The following is an 18,923-nucleotide window of genomic DNA, read 5'->3' on the forward strand; positions in this document are numbered from 1 at the left end:
CTGTTCCGTTCATTCCCTCCGAAGCACCCGGCCCTGGACACTGTCAGACGGCAGGATACTGGACTAGATGGACTATTGGTCTGACCCACTACAGCAGTTCTAATGTTTAGCAAAAATTACAACAGATTTTTGCTTTTGAGAAGAACGTCACATGAGATAGTATACTGCCTCTACTGAATATTTGAGAATCAAGTTCTACACGCAAGCAATGGCATACGGAAAAACACTAAGGGCTGGATTGAGAGGCAAAATAACAGTTGCAAAAGGCAATTGCCATTAGTGGATTGAATGAAAACAAAGTTTTGAGACCGGGCCAGAAATTCAGTCAGACTGGACGTCAGATGACCCAACAGAATAAACTTCTGCTCTAAAAATAATAAGAAAAAGTTAAATTAAAAATTCCAACTTGGAAATCACAGTAAAAAACAATACTAGAAACACAGATGTCATCGTTCAAACGACTAGCAGGTACTTATACATCTTTTCAATTGTTACAATATAAATCGAACAGCGCAGGGAGATGCATCTGCAGGGTATCCAAGCTCAGAGGGGACGCGCTAAGGGGAATCCAGGGGAGCCCAGCAGCAGGTCAGGCAGAGGGTGAAGCGCCAGGAGGCGGGACGCTGCCTTTGGAGCAAAGCATCTCACTGAGCCAGGCCCCCGCACCCGAGCGGGAGGCGCTGCAGGGCCCCGGCGCGGGGATTTCTGGGCCGCCGAGAACCAGCCCTGCGGAGTCCGGGCTGAGAGGAGCCGCCTGGGGGCGGGGGGACAAAAGGCCCCCGGCCCGGGCCCTGCAAACACGGGCTCTGCGCCCAGCGCCGGGCTTGGGCCCCCTGCCAGCGCCTCGCCCCTGCGTTTAACTCCGGCTCCCCCCACCCCTGAGTTTCCCCGTCAGCCCCAGCCTGGCCCGGCCGCCGGGGGCCGCCCCCCGTTCAGACCCTGGCCTCCCCCGGCTCCGCTTCCCCCTTTGCAGCCCGCGTAAAGAGCAGGCTGCGGAGCCCCACCCCGGGAAGGGGCAGATGTTACTGCGCATGCTCCGTGCCCCCTACCGAGCACGTTCCTGCCGCCACAGCTTCGGGCACGGCCCAGGCGCCTCCGCGGCGACCCCTCCCGCCCCGAGGGCGGAGCACGTGCTGCTGCGCACGCGCGTGCCTGGGGCAGGCCCGCCATGTTGCCGGCGGCCGGGTTCCGGTTCCGGGTGAGGCTGGGTCGCCATGGCGGTGCTGGCCGCCAATCCCAACAACCCCGTGGTCTTCTTCGATGTCAGCATCGGCGGCCAGGTGGGGGCTGGGCCAGTGCGGCGCCGGGCCCGCGGGAGTGGGGGGGGGCCCGGGCCCGCGGGAGGGGGGGGGGGGGGCCCGGGCCCGCGGGAGGGGGGGGGGGGGGCCCGGGCCCGCGGGAGGGGGGGGGGGGGGCCCGGGGGAGGGGGCCCGGGCCCGCGGGAGGGGGGGGCCCGGGCCCGCGGGAGGGGGGGGGGGGGGCCCGGGCCCGCGGGAGGGGGGGGGGGGGCCCGGGCCCGCGGGAGGGGGGGGGGGGGGGCCCGGGCCCGCGGGAGGGGGGGGGGGGGCCCGGGTCCGGGGGTTGCAGTGCGGGGGCGGCCGTGTGCGGGGGCCGAGGCGGGCGCGGCCGGGTGCGGGGGCCGAGGCGGGCGCGGCCGGGTGCGGGGGAAGAGGCGGGCGCGGCCGGGTGCGGGGGCCCGGGCCCGGGGGAAGAGGCGGGCGCGGCCGGGTGCGGGGGCCCGGGCCCAGGGGTTGCAGTGCGGGGGCCCGGGGGAAGAGGCGGGCGCGGCGGGGTGCGGGGGCCCGGGGGAAGAGGCGGGCGCGGCGGGGTGCGGGGGCCCGGGCCCGGGGGAAGAGGCGGGCGCGGCCGGGTGCGGGGGAAGAGGCGGGCGCGGCCGGGTGCGGGGGCTCGGGCCCCGGGGAAGAGGCGGGCGCGGCCGGGTGCGGGGGCCCGGGCCCAGGGGTTGCAGTGCGGGGGCCCGGGGGAAGAGGCGGGCGCGGCCGGGTGCGGGGGCCCGGGCCCAGGGGTTGCAGTGCGGGGGCCCGGGGGAAGAGGCGGGCGCGGCCGGGTGCGGGGGCCCGGGCCCAGGGGTTGCAGTGCGGGGGCCCAGGGGAAGAGGCGGCCGCGGGCGGGGGCCCGGGCCCAGGGGTTGCAGTGCGGGGGCCCGGGGGAAGAGGCGGGCGCGGCGGGGTGCGGGGGCCCGGGGGAAGAGGCGGCCGCGGCGGGGTCACAGCCTTTAGACGGGCGGCGCCCAGCGCTGATTCTCGCTGTCCCCCCAGGAGATCGGCCGCATGAAGGTGGAGCTGTTCGCTGACGTTGTGCCCAAAACGGCGGAGAATTTCAGGTAACCTGTGGCACTTTGCTCCTACTGAGGCAGCCCAATGCCCTGGGGTCGGTCACGCAGCAACACATGGTAGGACAGCCCCATACCGGACCATCCCTCCCTGTGGTGGGGCGCCCAGCGCAGCTCGGTGCCCATGGTGTCTGATTGCGAAGAGATTTCAGTAGTGGTTGTGCACTGAGTTCTGCCCATTTGAGGCACATGTGTGAGCTGCCCCATGCAGCAGATTGGCACACTTGTAAGTGATCAGTCCTCTCTAAAATGTGCTTTTATCAGCAAGGAAATCATTAACAGCCTTGACAATTAAACTGTCATCACTGGATTTCAGAGCTATCATCCCATTCAGATGAAAGGGGTAATTCACATTTCTCAAAGTTTAGTTTCAGGCTCTCTGCAGACCCAGGCATTAGTTACACTGCATCAGTTACACTCAGGTCATGTTTTAAGATGTCTTTATAATATTCAAGACTAGAGATTTAAATGAAACTAAATCTTAGACTCTGAAGCCTGGGATACACCTTCTGGACTAAAAGTACCTGCTTGCTAGGCTGCCAGAAGCCAGACCAATGTTACTCCTGGCCATTTTTTTTTCACCTCTAGGAAATCCTACTTTGACCATTCTTGTTTTCCTGCCCACCACCTGCTTCCATGGAGTCACATTCTGGGGAAGGTGGGAATGGTCACGGGTTTGTCTAACTTTGTCTACTCAGACATGCATAATTTTCTCTGAACTTTTACTTTTAGCTGGTCCCCTAAAGGTAAGGGACAGGGTTAAGACTCTTATCCCATGTCAAGTCTCCATATTGGAAATAGCCTAGCAGATGTGGTGGCCTTACTGTCATATCTCCCCATCACCACCCAGGCACCAAATTCTGTGCTATGTCCTTGTGAGATTCAGTCCACAGAGTGAGCAAAACTTATCTGTACATTCAGACTGGCCAGACTTTTACTAGTTCCTAAGGAAGGAGGCTTGGCCCAAGCTGCTACTCCCACATGCTCAGAAAAGAGGAGCAAGTCAACCATTCTTGCTTGGGAGATGTGTGCATGGCTCAGAAACCTAGCAGCCCACTCTGTTCATGTTTGCCCCTTCCGCCCATAGCACCTCAGCACACAAGAGAGATGGCAACATACTGACTTGGCCCCTGCTTGCTTACCTCTGGCTGGAGGGTGTCTTGCACACCAGACAGCCCAGTCCCTCAAGATGAGCAAGTGTATCCTCATCCATCACAGACCTCCACAAAATGCTGCCCAGTTCCACTTCACCTGCCTCTTACAAGCCCCAGTATCTGTCCAGTCCTATCCCTCTCCCAGCTGCAGAAACAAACCTGAGGAGCTGAAAGTTACTAACCGCTCTTGATGGCACCTGCTTCTAGAGACAGTGTCATTTATTCCTTCTAATAATGGACATACCTGCTATTCCTCTTCTGTGACACATTCAGTGGGTAATAATTTGTGTCCTTGATTTTCAAATAACTTTTCAAAGTGACTCACTAACTGGTGTGTTTGTTGTTTTTTCTTTTCAGGCAATTTTGTACAGGTGAATTCAGGTATGTAGGGTCAATTTCTGCCTCCGCTTAAGCAGTAAGTTCCCACAAGCAGGAAGAGTTATGGACAGATAGTAGGGATTAAATGTACTTATTCTTAACCTCCTCCTTGTTATCTACATGAATGCAAAATAAAGACTCTTGGAAAACACTCAGTTGACGTCAAAAATATTTTTGCTGTTTGTCGGACTGAATTGGCTACAAACTGCAATATTGCCAAACAAGCTGCCCTCACAAGCAGTGTAAGAGGGAAACATGTCAAGGCAGCACATAGGAGTTGATCTCCTCAGCTTGGAGCTCTTAGGACTAAAGACTCCTGGGGGGTTTCGTGCTGTGAGGTGCAGTGACTCCCAATGCCCTTTCTTTTTCTTTCATTGTAGGAAAGATGGTGTCCCAATAGGTTACAAAGGGAGCACTTTCCACAGGTAAATATTTTTCCTTCTAATGCTTAAAACAGCTTGGTGAACTATAGGCATTCTGGAGCCCTCTTTTTAAGGACATCCTTGAACTAAGAGGCATGCTGTACACATTAAAAAATAGTAGCTCTGAATTTGTTTTCCTTCTGTAACCTCTGCCTTGCACCTATAGTTTGCGGGACTCTGTCCACTGTAGTTCTTGCTAGCCCTTCTGTTGTACTTACAGAGAGAAACCACTGCCTTCTAGGTGCCTTTGATCCCACAGACAGGCAGTACCTCTCCTTTCTCTGCCTCTTTTGAGATCAGGGTTCAATTCCCTTTGAGTACATCATCAGATCTAACGGCCAAGGGCCACAATTCGTTTTATCTTAAACAGTGGGAATTATATATTGGAATTATATACATTATTACAGAATGTATGTGTTTGCAAATCATGATGCATTTTCATTGTTGTGGGGAGTATCTCTATTTTTCACTAACATATTAAGCTTCTCAAGAAGTTTTTTCAGAAAGAAGTAACTATTATTTTTTTTATTACTTCTTTAGAGTCATTAAGGATTTCATGATACAGGGAGGTGACTTTGTAAACGTAGGTACTCTGTGTTCTTTTCCTGTCTTAAAGGATGTGTGGTGTGTTGCTCTTTCCCGGGTAGATATTCATCTGTTTTCTATTCGCTATTTCTCTCATGAGAAGATATTACTTGAGAAGCTTCGCTGGTGTTTTCCTACTCTCTGCACTGGAATAAATTGGAACGTGCTAGGAAACAGATATCTGGGGACTGGGCAAAATGTTTTCTCTGCAGCAACTGGAACAGCATTAGCTAAATTGTCATGTATTTCTGACATGCAAAAATTCCCTTTCCTTGGGTGAGAAGTGCTGGGCTCTTCTGCTGCAATGACTGTCCTCTGCAAAGTGGGGTTTCCATGGCCTGCTGGAGGTGCCTCTAACCATGAGACAGTTCATTCCACATGACATCAATGTTCTCCATCATCTTTTCTGGAGAATGTTTGGTCTGCCAGTTGAGGGTTGGATTTGACATTAATGTTTTCAAAAGGAAGTGTAATTTTCTGCACTACCAGATTAACCAGTGTTTCATAAACTGCATCTCACACTAGTGAAGAAAAATGATAATTGGCTGTGTGGAGAGAACGTTTGTATTTAGAGGAAACGGAGCTTCTACGAAGGGTTACTAAGTTTGATGGGTTTTCCCCTACTGAACTATCTCAGAATTAAAAGGTAATTTCTGCTTGAAATTTGTAGGCCTCAGGCTTTGATAAGAGGAGAATATTTTTTTAAGTTTGAGATTCATTGAGCTATTTGAGAGTTGGGAAAATTGCTATATTTTTCAGTTTGAATTATGAGTTGGCAAAATGAATAAAAGCTGGCTGATCAAAACCAATCAGATAAAAATGGTTATGCTTTGATTCTTCATGATAGCTCTCACAAAACTGGCCACCGGAAGCTTGGTTTAGCTACCTATGTTTATTTAAAGTCAGGTTCTTTATTCATGAGTGCTCTTCTAAACCCCACAGGGACGTTTGATAACTTCCAGTAGAAGCTTAGCAAAAATTACAAGCTCCATTGACACTTGTAACTTATTGCTACTGCTAATTATGAGAGAAAAAATTGTTTATTACAGTAGAGCCGGGAACCAACTGAGAGCAGTTGTGCTGGGCATTCTACTTAGAGCAGTAGCCAGCCCCTCCCTTGAAGAACTTGTAGTCTAACCAGATAAGACTAACAGTGGCAGGGTAGAACGTACAGAGCAGAATAAACAGTGATAGCAGCAAACATCATGTTAGTGCCACTGTGCTTTTTCTTAGTGTTTGGTGTGCTTTAGTGCGGGAGGGTCTAAGCTAAACAGAAAACAAGGAGAGGGGAAGAGAGGAGGGGGTTGGGGCAAACACCAGTCAGCACAGGGGAAGAGAATGTCCAGTCAACTGGGGAAAAAATAAATCATCAGTGTCTAGAAGCCCCTACTTACACTGCTTCTGAAGCTGCTCTGCCAGTTTTGGCCTCAGGCAGGTTTGTTCTGACTCACTGTTTCTTTCCCTAGACCTAAAGCCACATGGCTGAAGGCAAAGGGTATGCCACAGGAGTCCTAGTGCCCCCAGAGCCCTGCACCGTTCTGGATGTGGAGGGTCCTGAGGAAGCAGTAGCCCTCCTGCACTCTCAAATAATAATACTTGTAGGAATCACCTGTTAGACATCATGGAAGTAGGGTTGTCAAGTGGTTAAAAAAATTAATCACGCAATGTTAAACAATAATAGAATACAATTTATTTAAGGTTTCAGAGTAGCAGCCGTGTTAATCTGTATTCGCAAAAAGAAAAGAAGTACTTGTGGTGATGCCTCCAATGAAGTGAGCTGTAGCTCACGAAAGCTCATGCTCAAATAAATTGGTTAGTCTCTAAGGTGCCACAAGTACTCCTTTTTCTTTTTGCAATTTATTTAAATATTTTTTGATATGTTCTACATTTTCAAATATATTGATTTCAGTTACAACACAGAATACAAAGTGTACAGTGCTCACTTTCTATTATTATTTTTATTACAAATATTTGCACTGCAAAAACAAAAGAAATAGTATTTTTCAATTCACCCAGTACAAGTACTGTAGTGCAATATCTTTATCATGCAAGTTGAACTTACAAAGATAGAATTATGTACAAAAATAACTGCACTCAAAAATAAAACAGAGCCTACAAGTCCACTCAGTCCTACTTCTTGTTCAGCCAATCACTCAAACAAGTTTGTTTACATTTGCAGGAGATAATGCTGCCCATTTCTTGTTTACAATATACCTGAAAGTAAGAAGACATTTGCATGGCACTGTTTTAGCCGGCACTGCAAGATATTTACATGCCAGATGCGCTAAAGATTCATATGTCCCTTCATGCTTCAACCACCATTCCAGAGAACGTGCATCCATGCTGATGACGGGTTCTGCTCGATAACAATCCAGAGTAATGGGGACCAATGCATGTACATTTTCATTGTCTGAGTCAGATGCCACTAGCAGAAAGTTTGGGGGTTTTTTTTGGTGGTTCGGATTCTGTAGTTTCTGCATCGGAGTGTTGCCCTTTTAACTCTTCTGAAAGCATGCACCACACCTCGCCCCTCTCAGATTTTGGAAGGCACTTCAGATTCTTAAACCTTGGGTCGAGTGCTGTAGCTATCTTTAGAAATCTCACATTGGTACCTTCTTTTCATTTTGTCAAATCTACAGTGAAAGTGTTCTTAAAACGAACAACATGTGTTAGGTCATCGTGCGAGACTGCCATAACATGAAATATATGGCAGCATGCGGGTAAAACAGAGCAGGGGACATACAATTCTCTCCCAAGAAGTTTAGTCACAAATTTAATTAAGGCTTTTTTTAAAAAAAAAAATGAGCATCGTCGTCATGGAAGCTTGTCCTCTGGCAGGGTGGCCGAAGCATGAAGGGGCATACAAATGTTTAGCATATCTGGCACGTAAATACCTTGTAATGCCAGCTACAAGAGTGCCATCCAAATGCCTGTTCTCACGTTCAGGTGACGTAAATAAGAAGCAGGCAGCATTATCTCCCATAAATGTAAACAAACTTGTTTGTCTTAGTGATTGGCTGAATAGGAAGTAGGACTGAGTGGACTTGTAGGCTGTAAAGTTTTACGTTATTTTGTTTTTGAGTGCAGTCGTGTAACAAAAAAAAAATCTACATTTGTAAGTTATACTTTCATGCTGAAGAGATTGCACTACAGTACTTGTACAAGGTGAATTGAAAAATACTATTTTTTATCATTTTTACAGTGCCATCCAAAAATATTTAATAAATTTCAGTTGGTATTCTATTGTTTAACAGTGCAGTTAATCATGATTAATTTTTTAAATTGCGATTAATTTTTTTGAGTTAATCGCGTGAGTTAACTGCAATTAATCGACAACCCTACATGGAAGTTCTAAACTCCTTTGTAACAGTGCAAGCTTCTAATTTGCAGAAGTGACATACTGTGCTGGTATAATTTATAAATTGTTTTGAGGCCTGAATGCTGGCAGTTAGGGTGAGTAAAAGCTGCCTCAGTATGGCTGGAACTTCAGCAAAGTTATAATCTCTGCTTCCCATAAGTGTGTCATCTGAGGCCTCACAGACAGACATCCATTGGAAAAGCCAACAGAGGGGATCATTTCCCTGTTCTTAAAACAGTTGAGGCTAGCCCTCAACCCTGAGCCTTCCTCCAACCCCACCCCCCCCTTTCCACCATGCTTACCCTTCATCATCACCACCTCTGCCTCATTTGTCACCTGTGACACTTTTAAACTTCACACCCACGCCTTTCCTTCTCTGCTCCCTTCTGTTTCCTCCAGAATGTCTGCTGTGTCTAAAATGATCCACTCACTACCATCCATGACCTCTTGTCTCCTGGCTCTGATACCTGGACTCCACCCCCCACTTGACACCATCTGTCCTTGCTCTCCTGTAGTTTCATATGGCAATGGGAGCAAGTTTCTGGCTAATATGAGGAAGGCAGACAAGGTAGCAAGGACTTAATCATAGTTGCTGTTAGAACACTGACTCCTGATTTCCTTACTCTAAAATGTTCAGATGTTTTCAGTTCTAACATTCTCGTTAACAATGGTTTTCAAATGGAAATATGTTCTGAACTGGAACTCTGATTTAACAAAGCAGTTTGTCTCGGAATTTTAAATGCATGCTACAGACTGCACTTCTATCGAGGTGGGATTGAACACCTGCCTTCCTCCTCTTTATACAGGGAGATGGTACTGGAGTAGCTAGTATATACCGGGGTCCCTTTGCAGATGAAAACTTCAAACTCAGACATTCTGCTCCTGGGCTGTTGTCTATGGTAAGTAGAAGAAGACAAAGTAGTAGGACTAAAATAGCTCTGTGCTCCTTGTGGAGATTCTTAGCTTATCTCCTGGCTTGCAGAAGTCTCCTATTTTGGATAGAATGTCTGAAAAATCCTCATTTAGGGCCAGATTCTGCTACTCATAGTCATGTTGAACAGTATTTTACTTTGTGAGTAGCTCCCAATGACTTCAGTGGAACCATTAATGGCATAAGGTGCTAATGAACATGACTCAAGGTAGCAGTCCAGTCAATAATTTACCCTTCTCTATTAGAATTGTTGGGGTAGGTTTAATTTGCTCTGCTTTTAGAATTATTGGTCTCTCATATTTTTGCACTCCAGTAAGTCTTCTCTACCTGCTAATTGTTATTAAACACCACCCAACTAACGTTGAGTCAAGGAATTGAATAGCAATAGAAATAGTGTTTGAATCTTGTATAATATATGCTCTGTGCTTCATTTTATAGAAACACAGCCACCATCATATGCTATGTAGGTTGGAACATACAAAAGGCCATGCTGGACCAGACAAATGGTCTATCTAGTGCAGTATGTTGTCACTAACTAGCTATTTCAGAGGATGGTACCCCCATAATGGGCAGTTGTGCTGGAACATAACTGGGCAGAACCCCAGATACCCTGTGATTCTGAAGCTGCAGAATTTGTTACAGAATTCTCCTTTCTCAGTGTTAATTTAAGTAACCTGTTTCTGGGCCACCTCCTGGCTGCAAAGAGAACCTTGAAAACATGAACCAAGTATAACGGATGCAGTGATGTCTTCCTGAGACAGCCTGAAAAGACAGCTTTGAGAGGTGTGGGAACTGTACCACACCTTTCAGAGCGTGTTAACTCTGAAACCTGTAGAGGGCTAAATAAATTTCATCATTAACTGTTTCACTGCTGATCATTTTAGCAGAGCATCCAGCTAACCTGTTTATCCTATAATCCTAAGCATCCTTCCTAACTGCAAAAATCCATAACTTTCCCCTACACAGATCCCTAAATTTTCAGCTTCATCTGTGACAATTTCTATGATGCAGTAAGTGTCATCAATACAAAAGACGCACCCTTCTCCCAAAAGCACAGTGTGATGTTATGGATCTCAACACGGTATTATTTTGGCCCCAAAGCTCTTTCAGAGCTACAGAAGAATCTCTGTGATTCAGCTGGCTGCACACACTCGCAGATAAGAACATAAGAATGGCCACACTGGGTCATACCAAAGGTCCACCAAGCCCAGTCTCCTGTCTTTTGACAGTGGCCAATGCCAGGTGCCCCAGAGGGAATGAACAGAACAGGTAATCATCAAGTGATCCATCCGCTGTCGCCCATTCCCAGCTTCTGGCAAACAGAGGATAGGGACACCATTCCTGCCCATCCTGGCTAATAGGCATTGATGGACCTATCCTCCATGAATTTATCTAGTTCTTTTTTGAACCCTGTTATAGCTTGGCCTTCAGTACATCCCCTGGCAATGAGTTCCACAGGTTGACTGTGCATTGTGTGAAGAAATACTTCCTTTTGTTCGTTTTAAACCTGCTGCCTATTAATTTCATTTGGTGGCCCCTAGTTCTTGTGTTATGAGAAGGAGTAAATAACACTTCCTTATGTACTTTCTCCACACCAGTCATGATTTTATAGACCTTTATCATACCCCCCCTTAGTCATCTCTTTTCCAAGCTGAAAAGTCCCAGACGTATTACTCTCTCCTCATACGGCAGCTGTTCCATACCCCTAATCATTTTTGTTGCCCATTTCTGAACCTTTTCCATGTCCAATAAATCTTTTTTGAGATGGGGTGACCACATCTGCATGCAGTATTCAAGATGTGGGCATACCATGGATTTATATATAGGCAATATGATATTTTCTGTCTTATTATCTATCCCTTTCTTAATAATTCCCAACATTCTGTTCGCTTTTTTGACTGCCGCTGCACATTGAGTGGATGTTTTCAGAGAACTATCCACAGATCGGATTCAGATGACCTGTTATTGCTCAGCAAGGGCTCTGAGGCCACAGTCCCCATCATAGCACATGGCACTTCTTGCTTTTTTCTTTGCTCCACATGTTGTGGAGCTAATATTAACTTTAGAATATAGTCCAGGAGTGACAGCTCGCTCTTGTTTCAGGCACCTCTGTCTTCTGACTGCCTCTGGCTTGAGATGTTCTATTCCCTAACTTTTTTCTGTGTTCTGTTTTTGCATTTTCAATCAGGCAAACAGTGGTCCAAGTACAAACGGGTGTCAGTTCTTCTTCACATGTTCCAAATGTGACTGGCTGGATGGGAAGCATGTTGTGTTTGGTGAGTAGCTGCAGCACAGGGTGATATCCTGGTCGTATACCCCTTCTGTTTCAACCACATGGTTTTTGTTGTTGTTTCCCATTAATCTTACCCAAGTGGAGTAAGAGCTTCTATGGAAATCTGCATCGAAACCTACTGCTATTGTGAAAGCAGTAATAAATCAGCTAGTTAATGATGACTTGGTTGAGGGAAAGATGGGGAGAACTAATGCTTATTTTATGTGTCATGGTGAAATAGGAGTGACACCAGAGTTTGCATGCCATAATTTTACAAAAGCACACATTTTATGTCATAGACTGTAAGGTCTTAAGGGTAGGGTCTGTCATCTTATTACTGAACTAATGTATAATATTGGCATGATGGGGCCCTGCTCCTTATTGGGTCCTCCAGGCTATTTGATAATAGCCATTTTTCCTGTTCACAAACAACACAAACTGCATTTCCATCAGTAGGATTATGTCTAATAATACACCGGAGAGGGCTGTGACTCAGTCTGTATTTCCATGCACGCCCTACCTGCTGGGAAGATGCACGGTGCCTGTCCTGAAGATATAGACACCAGCCCCATGTCTGGGAAGGTTGTAGTTGTATTATTTATGAGCCCTTTATCAGATATATAACAAACCCACAGGTGTCCTGTAGTTATAAATGGGCGAGAGACTTTGCTGGAGCAAAGAATGGTGTATGGAGAGGTAGCCAAGTCCAGAGCAAAGGAATCACAGGGGTCTGAGAAATTAGAGTAAAGTATCCTCTGTACTTGACAATCTGGGACTACAGAAAAGGTGAATAAGTGCAGTATAAAACTGCTACTGATAAGTGTTCTTTTTCCCTTACAGGTAAAATTGTTGATGGGCTCCTTGTCATGAGAAAAATTGAAGTAAGTTTTTAGTTCCCCATCCTGTTCATGAATGCGCAAGCCAGATAGTCACATGCGGCAGTAATCAGGGCTTCATGTTCCCTCCCTGTCCATGTGCAGGACAATGATTTAACAATAGTGCCAGGGAGCTCCTTGCAGGGGCTGTGCCCTCTGCAGTGATGGAGTCCATCATGTAGATTTACCTTAGTAAGACACAGGGAGTTTTGTGCTGTGCAGTTGGAGTAGCCAGTTAGTGACTGGGAAGCTTGTTCAGATGGGTTTGGTTGTGGTGCATAGAATCCTTTCTGGAAACCTGTTTGATTTACAAGTTGAGAACAGGAATGTAGTGGTTCTGTGATATTGCATGGTAATGTGAAGGGGATGATAAATTCCCTGAGCTCTTCAGTTGAAATCTAATCAACACCTTCTAATAATCAATATTAAACAAGGTTTCCAAACGGTTTCCAGGTGCTGCAGATACACACATCTATGTGTTGTCCAGTGAGTTCCATATTTAGAATGGTGTGTGGCTGATAAACACCCAGGGCCTGTTTAATATACTCTTGTAAAGTGTCAGCGTACCACTTCGATGGATAGCTGAATAGACAGAGCATCCCCTGGCATTCTGCTTTCTGACTGGGTGCTTGAGTGCAAACAGTGGATCCCAGAGCTGAGCCAGGAATAGTGTGTGAATGCTAGGAATATAGAGAATCAAAAGGAGGAAAGACATTACAGAGCTGACAACAGCTGCACTTAAAGCCTCATGTTGACCTTCACTGAGAAGGTCTCATGCTGGGAATCATACAGCACAATTCCTTTATTGCTAGCTCTGTTTTAAGAAAACCACTGTATAGGTGATTTTTGTTAAAATTTTCTGTTAGATATACAGAAAGTGTAAACTTTCCCTGATCACCTTGTCTGACTGCTGTAAATTGGAGGTGTAGCCAACACAGAAGAGACCGAAACTGACACATAGCTTAGAGTCATTATAACCATGGCTGGAGACCAGAAGGAGATTCCTCTTGCCGCGTTTCCCACCAAAAGTACTTTTATAAACAAAAGGAGGATAACTGTACCTCTTTTGTAGGATGCCCAAACACTACTGTGATGGGCAGAGTAGAAAGGAATTAAGTGACACACACGAAGAGCATTGGCCCAAGTCCAGAATGATGTGTGATTTCTGAGGTTACTGAATAGCTCCCCCTTCTGTACAAACGTGGGGTTGCTTTTCTCTTTGATACTGTAATTAGTGTCATTTTAAAGACCTAAAGACAAAGAAATAGCAAGTGACATGATACATATTGCATCTCACTGGAAGTTACCTGTATCGCTTTGCCACTCGCTTTGTTCCCCATTTGTGAAGTCAGAGTCTTTCCTATGTCTCACAGCTCTGTAGTAAAGAGGCAGTTAGCTGGCTCTAGGAAAGGGTCCAAGGACATTGCTGCAAAAGAGAAGAGGAAATGAAAGAGCAGCAGTCATGAGTCAGACATAGTCCAAGTGCAGTTCCTCCCTATTTGTGAGGCTCAGTTAGCCTAAGTCTCTTATCCAGCCTCTCAAAATAGCTTGTGACTCCCACTAACTTGCTGTGTATTTATACTTTGTAACAGTGTGGATTTTTTGTCCCCCCAGAATGTACCTACTGGTCCAAATAACAAACCCAAACTGCCAGTGGTCATCTCACAGTGCGGTGAAATGTAGAGCAATGAACACAGAAATCTCGGTAGGTCTGTCAGTCTTCATCAGTGTGGCTGAGAAACTATCTGATAAGAGATTATTGTGATCGAAATCCACCTCTCACTGCCTTGAAGGTCACAATTTGCGGTTCTGCCAGCTTGCAAAGAGTGAAGAGTTTCATAGTCTGTGGGAGATGCAAGTAAATCTTAAAGCCCAAGAAAGTACCTGCTGGAAGAATAGAGGATTCTGTATTTCCTAATTCAGGGCAACTTTGGCATTGTCTCTCCTGGGGCCGTATGTATCATGAAGCTGAAGCACTTACTGTCAGGATGGGGAGGGCTCTTGTCCTGAAAGTGAGGTTGCTGACACGTGGTACACCCTCTCTCCTGACGACAGAAGGTGCCATTCTCCTGATCCATGGTCAAGTGTTTCTAGCATTTACTATGCTCCTGGCCACCTTAGTTTGCTCACATAGTCGTTGGTACTTAAGGTCATAGACTGCGCCAGAGACCTTATATGAAAGTAGAATGCTGTCTTCCCCACTCATCCAGCTACTTCATCCCAGACAAAAAGCATTTCAACATGTGTGCGCAGATTACAGCATGTCAAGCTACAACTTGATTTTAAAATAGAATTTCCCAAACATCTGTTTTTGTTAGCCTTTTAGCCACTGACTTTCAGATTTTAACAAGCAGATAGTGGCATGGAAGCACTGCATATGATTCCTCTCCACTCATATCATCTGCAAGATGAACAGAACTGCTTTTTGAAAACAAGCTAAGCCCAAATCATTCCCAAAATGCCTGCATAGATACCTGCCACAAGGAAGGGTTTAGATCCACAGTGCTTTGCAGACATTTAGGACCCAATCCTGTAAGATGCTGAGTGCCCTCTGCCCCTTAGAGAAGGCATTCAGTGCTTTGCAGGATTGGGTCCTCAATAAATGACGCCTCCAGCTGTGTAGGTAAGTAATATCACCATCCTGTGCTGCTTCCTCTCCCCAGTTCGCAGTTCCTGTTAGCTGGGTAGTTAAGATGATGAACAGTGAAATCATTAATAATGCTGACATTGAAATTGTCATCTTTAGGTTTCAGCTCCCCCACTGGGCTGATGCGTGGAGCACGCCTCACTGAGGGGTGGGTGTTAAGTTGTTCGCAGACTTGGGCAGGAGTTTACACTCTGCTCATAGTTTTCAAAGCTTCTTTTGCAGCTGTGGTGGCTGGGAGCATAATTTTTAAATGGAAGCTGAGATTCTGCTGCAGATTCCATGGCCACAGAATTGTGCCATTCCCATGTCCCTGACAAGGACTAGCTACAGACACTGGGGCTCAGCTGAGTATCACTGCACAGCGATGTAACCCAGACCATGAGCTGGGGCTAAGAGTGCCGAATTACTTAGCTGTTTCTATTCCATCCCTTCAGCTGTTCTTCTTGGGGATCAGTCAGAGGATTCTGTGACATGGCTATTACTATTACTGATCTTCTTTCTCCTCCCACTTCCAGGTAGTCATTGGTCCCTCGTTGCCTTTTCCTGCAGGCCATATCTGTGCTGCTGGCACTTCTACAGAAGTTTCTGATATTCAGGATGCACAATTTTTTTAAAAACAAATTTTCCAGTGTAAATAAAGCATTTTGTTAAATGTCTTTGCAGTGTTGTTCAATTAGAATATTTCAGGCTGGATTCTTGGACAGGTACTTTTTGTGGGTTTTTTTTTGCAGGTCAGTGTACTTTGAGTAAATAAAAGGTAACCAAATATTGAATTACCTGTTTTCTGTTTATTTTGCTGGGTAATTTGTATGTTAATTTTTCCATAACCACAATTTCATTTTTTTTACCAAGTTCTCTATGGTCAGGCTATTTTCCTTTTTCCAGTGAGAAGCTAACAACAGCCAAGAGCTATTAGCAGAAGAGAGATTAATTAATTTCCTTTTATGTGACCCTTTCCACTAGGAAGCGCCAGGAGGATTACAAGGGATCATTTGGTAATAAATATCCAGCAATTTGTGGTAGTTCGTTACAGCTTGCATCCCAGTACCCTCAAATGACCAGACATGGCCACCATATAAGCATAACTCCTCTTTCACCACAGTTTCTTCAACATTTATCCCCATTAAATCTCTATATTTTTTCCATCTGACTGGCGTGAGGTACCATTGAAAATATCTTAAAGACATTTTATTCTTTTGTGCTACACGCTGAGGTTGCTGGTCCCCTTTCCACATCAAATCACATACCTCTGGGGTAAATTGGCTATCAATATCCTTTTCCCAGTGTGTCATAGGGACACTTATTTGTTAGGAAAGCTGTCTGCAACAATTGATAAATGTTATAATTTTTTTCTTCCTAATTGACTGGATGCCATTGCTTCTATTAAAATTAGCTTTCTGTATAAACCAGGTTGTCTAGAAAACTGAGACACACAACACCTGATTTGAAAGTATTGGTGCCAGGGGAGAGTGGGCCAGTTAAAATTAATTTTGATTCTTAAATAAGTTAGAAGTTTCCTTACTGAATAGCTGGTCAACTGTGTGTATTCCTTGGCTCTCCCAGTCTTTGAAGCTCTTTAGTTTGCAGTTTTGGGTTAAACTCTTGATTATTTGCAGTGGGTGTCATTGGTGAGGAAAGAGTTTATCTTCTCTCTAGTGCTATCCCAAGCCCATAGAGTAGCCTTCGCTAAAGGATGTGTGTAAATTTCAGGAGGGTGTGATTTTTTTTTATTAATCCATGGTAGCTAGGGATGTTTACATTACTGCAATTTTCTTATTAGAATATAGAATATCAGGGTTGGAAGGGACCTCAGGAGGTCATCTAGTCCAATCCCCTGCTCAAAGCAGAACCGATCCCCAACTAAATCATTCCAGCCAGGGCTTTGTCAAGCCTGACCTTAAAAACTTCTAAGGAAGGAGATTCCACCACCTCCCTAGGTAACACATTCCAGTGTTTCACCACCCTCCTAGTGAAAAAGTTTTTCCTAATATCCAACCTAAATCTCCCCCACTGCAACTTGAGACCATTACTCCTTGTCCTGTCATCAGCTACCACTGAGAATAGTCTAGATCCATCCTCTTTGGAACCACCTCTCAGGTAGTTGAAAGCAGCTATCAAATCCCCCCTCATTCTTCTCTTCCACAGATTAAACAATCCCAGTTCCCTCAGCCTCTCCTCATAAGTCATGTGTTCCAGTCCCCTAATCATTTTAGTTGCCCTCTGCTGGACTCTCTCCAATTTTTCCACATCCTTCTTGTAGTGTGGGGCCCAAAACTGGACACAGTACTCCAGATGAGGCCTCACCAATGTCGAATAGAGGGGAACGATCACGTCCCTCGATCTGGTGGCAATGCCCCTACTTACACATTCCAAAATGCAATTGGCCTTCTTGGCAAAAAAGGCACACTGCTGACTCATATCCAGCTTCTCGCCCACTGTAACCCCTAGGTCCTTTTCTGCAGAACTGCTGCTTAGCCATTCGGTCCCTAGTCTGTAGTGGTGCATTGGATTCTTCCGTCCTAAGTGCAGGACTCTGCACTTGTCCTTGCTGAACCTCATCAGATTTGGCCCAATCCTCCAATTTGTCTAGGTCCCTCTGTACCCTATCCCTACCCTCCAGTGTATCTACCACTCCTCCCAGTTTAGTGTCGTCTGCAAACTTGCTGAGGGTGCAATCCACACCATCCTCCAGATCATTAATGAAGATATTGAACAACACCAGCCCCAGGACCGGCCCTGGGGGCACTCTGCTTGATACTGGCTGCCAACTAGACATGGAGCCATTGATCACTACCCGTTGAGCCCGACAATCTAGCCAGCTTTCTATCCACCTTATAGTGAATTCATCCAGCCCATACTTCTTTAACTTGCTGACAAGAATGCTATGGGAGACAGTGTCAAAAGCTTTGCTAAAGTCAAGGAACACCATGTCCACTGCTTTACCTTCATCCACAGAACCAGTTATCTCATCATAGAAGGCAATTAGATTAGTCAGGCATGACTTGCCCTTGGTGAATCCATGCTGCCTGTTCCTGATCACTTTCCTCTCATCTAATTCCTGGAGGAGTGACTTTTCAGTGTCTGGCAATTTTACAGTTAGCATTTCAGATTTGACTCAATTTACTTTAAACCCAGATGCTTTCCCAAAGTCCTAGATTATTTTGGAAACTAATTTTCCAAATAATTGGGGAATATTTGGTTTAGATAAAAATTACATCATGTGCATACAATGCCATTTTCTGATTTGTTCCTGAAAGTTATATTCCTGTTACAAAGCCATTGTTCTTTATCCTCTGTGCAAAAGGCTCCACGGCCAGTGCAAAAAGTAAAGGAGACAATGGACATCTCTGCCTAGTCCCTCTGTGTAACTCAAAAGGGGAGAGCTCACCCTATTAACTCGCAAGGCAGCTTTTGGACTGGTGTAAAGAGTAGGTATCTATTTAATGAACTGGAGGCCAAAGTCCATATGGGACAGGACTTGAAACAGAAAGTTCCCCTCAAAGGCTTTCACTGCATCTAGTGATAATGAGAAATTTGATTTTTTTTTAATCTGTCATTATAGAACCATAGAAATGTAGGGCTGGGGATGATTTTAAGAACTGTCTGAATATTGTCTGCCATTTCTCTATTCTTAATTAATCCAGTTGGATCTGGATTTATATAAACTGAGAACATAGACTGTAATTGGCTAGTGTCAAGGTTCCTTCCTCACTCTGAACTCTAGGGTACAGATGTGGGGACCTGCATGAAAACTTCCTAAGCTTACTTTTACCAGCTTAGGTTAAAACTTCCCCAAGGTACAAACTATTTTACCTTTTGCCCATGGACTTTCGCTGCCACCACCAAACGTCTAACTGGGTTTATTATTGGGAAAGAGCCATTTGGAAACGTCTTTCCCCCCCAAAATCCTCAACAAAACCTTGCACCCCCCTTCCTGGAGAAGGTTTG

At 45.9% G+C, this 18,923-nt stretch overlaps 1 protein-coding gene across 2 annotated transcripts; it reads left to right on the forward strand.

The window, feature by feature from the left end:
- Nucleotides 1–1,141: 1,141 nt before the first annotated feature.
- PPIH (peptidylprolyl isomerase H) lies at nt 1,142–15,631 on the forward strand. Of its 2 annotated transcripts, XM_073316352.2 has the most exons (10): nt 1,142–1,280; nt 2,280–2,344; nt 3,865–3,888; nt 4,266–4,310; nt 4,848–4,890; nt 9,057–9,149; nt 11,370–11,457; nt 12,294–12,334; nt 13,943–14,033; nt 15,491–15,631. In XM_073316352.2, exons 1-9 carry the CDS (start codon nt 1,215–1,217, stop codon nt 14,009–14,011), a joined length of 534 nt encoding a protein of 177 aa, XP_073172453.1. In that variant the 5' UTR covers nt 1,142–1,214; the 3' UTR covers nt 14,012–14,033; nt 15,491–15,631. The 2 variants fall into 2 exon arrangements, with proteins under 2 accessions (XP_073172453.1, XP_073172454.1); XM_073316353.2 differs by lacking the exons at nt 1,142–1,280; nt 2,280–2,344; nt 3,865–3,888; nt 4,266–4,310; nt 4,848–4,890 and adding an exon at nt 8,063–8,818.
- Nucleotides 15,632–18,923: the final 3,292 nt, after the last annotated feature.

The sequence above is a fragment of the Lepidochelys kempii genome, chromosome 18, assembly GCF_965140285.1.
Source record: "Lepidochelys kempii isolate rLepKem1 chromosome 18, rLepKem1.hap1, whole genome shotgun sequence".
NCBI classification, from domain to species: domain Eukaryota; kingdom Metazoa; phylum Chordata; order Testudines; family Cheloniidae; genus Lepidochelys; species Lepidochelys kempii.

Bases quoted from the DNA above. Each gene is read 5' to 3' on its own strand.
- PPIH (XM_073316352.2), top strand. From the start codon at position 1,215: ATGGCGGTGCTGGCCGCCAATCCCAACAACCCCGTGGTCTTCTTCGAT. The intron at 3,889-4,265 runs GTATGTAGGGTC...CTTTCATTGTAG, and splicing joins TTTTGTACAGGTGAATTCAG to GAAAGATGGTGTCCCAATAG. The intron at 4,311-4,847 runs GTAAATATTTTT...TTACTTCTTTAG, and splicing joins AAAGGGAGCACTTTCCACAG to AGTCATTAAGGATTTCATGA.